This window comes from Trichechus manatus, unplaced genomic scaffold (genome assembly GCF_000243295.1).
Source record: "Trichechus manatus latirostris isolate Lorelei unplaced genomic scaffold, TriManLat1.0 scaffold00001, whole genome shotgun sequence".
Taxonomy (NCBI): domain Eukaryota; kingdom Metazoa; phylum Chordata; class Mammalia; order Sirenia; family Trichechidae; genus Trichechus; species Trichechus manatus.
The window spans coordinates 3,530-8,881 of NW_004443937.1; the positions used below are offsets into that span (position 1 = coordinate 3,530).

The 5,352-nt window shown below is 40.5% G+C and overlaps 1 protein-coding gene across 1 annotated transcript in view; it reads left to right on the forward strand.

Moving 5' to 3' along the window:
- Window positions 1-43: 43 nt before the first annotated feature.
- Window positions 44-5,352, forward strand: part of LOC101345497 (contactin-6) — a gene marked incomplete at its 5' end in the record, with an annotated part of 39,762 nt that continues 34,453 nt past the window's right edge. The window contains 3 exons of the mRNA XM_004368664.1: window positions 44-161; window positions 964-1,122; window positions 1,236-1,385. Of these exons, the coding sequence (XP_004368721.1) occupies window positions 44-161; window positions 964-1,122; window positions 1,236-1,385 (427 nt within the window). The remainder of the gene's footprint in view (window positions 162-963; window positions 1,123-1,235; window positions 1,386-5,352) is intronic.

A 5,352-nucleotide genomic window follows, 5' to 3' on the forward strand; every position in this document is an offset into this window, starting at 1 on the left:
GTGAGGTTATGTTTTTTATCTCTTTTCTCCTTAATATCTGCAGGAATCTGTTGGAGATTTGATGATAAGGAATATTCAGTTAAACCATTCAGGAAAATACATGTGCACTGTACAAACAACTCTAGAAATTTTATCTGCTGTAGCTGACATCATTGTTAGAGGTAAGCAAAAATGGCTGAGGGAAATGATCACATGGAGTATTCACAGGCAAAAATTCCGATATCTAAATGCTAGTTCATTCAGGGATCATATCATGATAGGGAAGTGACAGGAAATCTTACAGACTTTTTCCCTAAACTCCAAGACTCCAGGGTATAGGTAATATGCATATGGACACTGAATTGCACAGGTTTTGTCTATTTATATGGAATGGTCAGTCTAGGTAGGTGATGTCAGTCCCTAAAACTTAGACTTGTCTTCTATTTATAATAAATCATTTCTGTCGAGGAAGCTTTTGAATCCACAAGCTCTTATAGTTCTCCATATGGGTTGCATTTACTTATTAAGTTAGCCTTTGAGAGCGCAAGGAGAGAGAACGGTTCTTAGTTTTTGAGATTAGCTCTCCATTGCATGATATTAAACCACCTCATGACTGGCATTTTCTAATCTTCAAAGGAAATATTTCTAAATTAATCTCTCACCATGTAAGCTCAATTAACAGGACTTTATCTCTAATAACGTGATACAAATATGTCATGTTCACTATTTTCTAAGTGTAACAGATAAAAATAAACTATCCGTACCCAAGTCATTGAATTTAATAACCTCAACAGTGGAGCCCTGGTGGCACAATGGTTAAGAGCTATAGCTACTAACCAAAAGGTCAGCAATTCAAATCCACCAGCTGCTCCTTGGAAACCCTACGGGGCAGTTCTACTCTGTCCTATAGGGTTGCTATGAGTTGGAATCAACTCAACACCTATAGGTTTGGTTTGGTTAATATCATAAAACATCTTTTCCAAGGTCCCCCAGGTCCCCCAGAGGATGTGAGAGTGGAACACATTTCCAGTAGTACTTCTCAACTCAGCTGGAAACCAGGCCCAGATAATAACAGTCCCATTCAAATATTTACTATTCAGACTCGAACAGCATTTTCTTTGGGTTGGCAGGCTGCTTCTACAGGTAAGTGATTCTTGTGTTTTGGGATAATTTTCTAAAACAGATGGTTAGTTAGTTGGTTTGATTGTTTTCAACTAGTGCCAATTTAGGTGTCTTAAGTATCCCGCTCTTTTCAGTTCCAGAAATCCTGAATGGTAAAACATACAATGCAACAGTGGTTGGTTTGAGCCCTTGGGTGGAGTATGAATTCCGTGTTGTTGCTGGCAACAGCATTGGGATTGGAGAACCAAGTAAACCATCAGAATTGTTAAGAACCAAAGCATCAGGTGAGGAATCAACATCTCCTAAAATAGTAGAAGATCCTTTACAGCTTAGTTGTTAAAAGAAGACAAATAAGAAGTACTTTTTTGGGTCTTGTATTTTTTGCTCGAAATCAGAGGCAGTAAATCAGTGGCTCTCATTTTCATATTTTTACGTGCATAAGACAAGGTGTTATTTTCCCTGAATATTGGGTTCAATAACAGATAGTTACAGTTAGGCGGGCATGTCAAAATAAGAGGTGTTCAGAAGCTGTCTTTGCATCTCCTCTATTTTCTAGCCAAAATCCAATAGAGTATCTGTAGATTCGTAGGTGCAAATGAGTTACCGCATGTTTCATTAAAACGTAGCCAACAATTAATTGAGACACTGTTGGTGCAGTCATCCATACATTTCCATCTATTTCTCAACTCTGACCTAGTTGCAGCTTCATTAAGCATCAGTGTAAATTCTTCCACATGCAAATGAGGTAAATCCTAAACTCATTTAACAAAAGCACTAATTGAGCATCACTTGGTTCACTGAACAGCAGAACACAAGTGGAACCTGGCTCAGGAATCATGCCTTCTTAAGCTCTTTCAATGAATCCTCTTTGTTCCACTCTGAAACTTTCTCTTTCGGGGTGACATTAGATCTGCTCGCAGCATGTAGCTAACAAAGTTCATGTTCTTATTTAGTCACATAAATGAAGGATCACTTTACTGTTGCTGGCTTAGTTGATCAAACACAAACTACCTCAATAAAGTGTGCACAACTGCCAGATGGCAATAACTCATTTTTTAAACTAAACATGTTGTTAGTTTCTATAGAGTCCATTCCAATTCATGGTGACCCCATGTGTGCAGAGTAGAACTGCTTTGTAAGGTTTTCAAGGCTGTGATCTTTCAGAAGCAGATTGTCAGGCTTGTCTTCCGAGGCACCTCTGGGTGAGTTCAAACCACTAACCATTTGTAGTTAGTAATGGAGCACTTAACCATTTGTGCCAACGAGGGACTCCCAAACTAAACATAGTGTTAGTATTTTTATTGTGGGGAGAGAGGTGAGACTAGAAAATAACATATTTGACAGCAATATCATAAAATTAAATTAAATTATTCTAAAAAGTGCATTGCTGAACCTCCCCTTGTTCCACTCATCTCATGGCCCCAGGTGGTCACCTCAAGCAAACATACCAGGCTGTCTACTCGCCAGCACCCTTTAACTTCCAGCCCTAGAAAGAGGTTCTTCTAATGGGTGGGCACTGACTTTTCCTGCCTCAATGCATCCAATGGCAAACTGCTTGCTTGATATTCAAAAAGCAAAACAGTTATTTTTTTTCCTGCAGGTCCTTCCTTCAAATGCAAATTTCTTGCTCTCCCAGTAGTTCTGAGTGGGTCTGCATGTATTTTCAAATGCAAATTTCTTGATTCCAAAGGTCCTGGGTAGGGCTCAGGTTTTTGAACTAAGCCACCAGTACTCTGTACACAAGGCTACTGCATTCAAACCAATAGCCTGTATTTCTTTTGGGCAAACCCTAGTTCCCGTTTTAGCATATCCAATCAAGTATTGACTGAAGGCAGAGTAATATGCTCTTTGTAATCTAGAATACTCAATATTCATTTCCATCATACATTTAGGTCTGTTTTACAAACCCTAGGTAGAAGAAACACTTAGTATTCATAGTACAGTCAAATAAACACATAACCCTTTTAAAACATTCCAGCTTATCTTTTCTTCTCCACACCTTGCTTACCTTCTAATTCATATGCATAAGGCCTTGGGCCTCTGGCTAGGTGGGACCAGAACACCCTGGGCCCCTGTCAAGCATCTTGTTTAACCAGCCTGGCTGTTACCCCAAGCCATTCCAGATGTGGCTTTTTTCTCCTCAGCTGCAGCATAACATCTCTTACTTTCCTTTCAGCCATTACAGATAACAACAACCAAAGGAACCATCTAAGCATCATGAGTTTCACTTCTCATGCCCCTTTGTTCTTTCTCTTCCTAAGTCCCATACTTCCATGAGTCTAGAGCCATTGCAACAAGTCCCACTCCTGACACCAACTGTAAAGATCGCGTGGTGGGGGCACCTGACCTCATCTAATTTCACAAGGGAAAGGCAAATCAAGATCAACAGCCCAAGGCTGATTGCCATGAGGCAGAGGTCAGACATACCTCCTCTCCAATCTTTTTACCAATTCTGACACCAGCAATCTGTCCCACCACACTCTCTACTCCTCTGCTGGGTTTGATAATTCATTGCAATGGCCACACAGAACTCACATACCATACTCACAATTATGGGGTTTATTAAAGAAGTAACAAGTTACATTCAGGATTCAGTTCTTCGATCAAGACAGCCTCTTCTCAGCCATGCCCCCAGGCAGGCCTCTGTCTGGCCTTTGGCCCCTCAGCCAGGCCTCTGCTCTGTTCAGGCAAGTGTTACAAAGCTCTTCAGCTCTACCTATAAGTGTCTAGTGGCACCCCACTCCACCAGCAAGCCTCCTGCCCGAACGCTCTCAGCTTTCTCACTCCTTGTGTTGAGAAGCCAACTGCATCGTCTCTTGCTTGTATCCTGGTTCTTCTGCCTCTGCTACTGCCATGTCTCTGCTGCTGCTTCTCATTGCTTCAGGTGTTACAGCGCTCTCTGTCTCCTGAGTCTAGGAGGTTCTCAGCTCAGGGATCCCAAGTCCAGAGGATGTGCTTCAGTACCAGCCTTTTTTTTTTTCTTGGTGGTAGTGAGGTCCTCTCCTTTCCACCTCTGGGATGGCTCATTTTAAGCCTAGCAGGATGACTAGACTAACCAATCCTTTCATTAGGGTTCCTTACATCTTATTTGCATGGTCCCACCCCCACAAGGGTACCATGCATCTTATTTGCATTATTAGCAAGCTGTTCAATCCCCTTTGTGGGCCACAAGCACTTTATTTGCATAGTCCCACTCAATCTTTTGGTGGGAGTTAAAAGACCATGGCTAGAAAGGCCATATAAAAGTGACCCATCACACTGCACCAATGATATCAGAATCCTGGAGTGTGGCCCATGATCCTGAATTTTAGGTTTAGTTTCAGGTTATTTGTATGCAGCTGATTTATATTTTGGTAGTTTTGTGCATGGTTGACTCTAAACTATTTTATAGTAAAGTTCATGTGCCATCTCCTATTAACCATTGAAACTCTCTTGTTTTTGCAGTATAATGAGAAATGATATTTGTAACAATTTCCCTGAGGTCCCAAACCTCTTTTTGTATCATCAGAGGCTAAGTATTCTCATTATGGTTTTAGGTTTAAATGTAAGTCATTTTAAAATTGAATAAAGGAAGAAACTTTTTGTTACTCAGAATATTTGAAATTTCGTAGAGTGTAAATTGAAGTATAGTTTAAAACAATTCAACTTCTGTAGCTAAACTGTTCAAGGTCCTTAAATAAGTTCACTGTATACTGTTAAACACAGCAACTATGTGGAATCCACTTGGATTCATGCTGCTTTTGGTAAAAGGTATTGGAAGACTTAGAAAATAGGGTGTAGATACAAGAAGATACCTTAAATCACAAAGATGAAAGCAGAGTAAAGTTAGGGTAAATTGAGTATGAAAATGGATAGTGTCTGAGAGGTGCTATTATTTTAAAAAATCAGATATTTATATCACTATAAAAGGAGCCCTGGTGGTGCAATGGTTAAGTGCTCAGCTGCTAACCAAAAGGTCGGTGGTTGGAACCTACTAGCCACTCCGTGGGAGAAAAGATGTAGCGATCTGCTCCTGTAAAAATTCTTGTCGCTGTGTGTCATTGCGTGGATTCCAACTCATAGCAACCCATTAGTACAGAGTTGAACTGCCCCATAAGATTTCCTACTGTGTAATCTTTACAGGAGCAGAGTGTGTGCCAGGTCTTTTCTCCCGCAGCTGGTGGATTAGAATCACCAACCTTTCTGTTAGCAGCCTAGCACTTAACTATTTTGCCACCAGGGTTCTTTCTGTAAAGATTAAAAAACAAACAA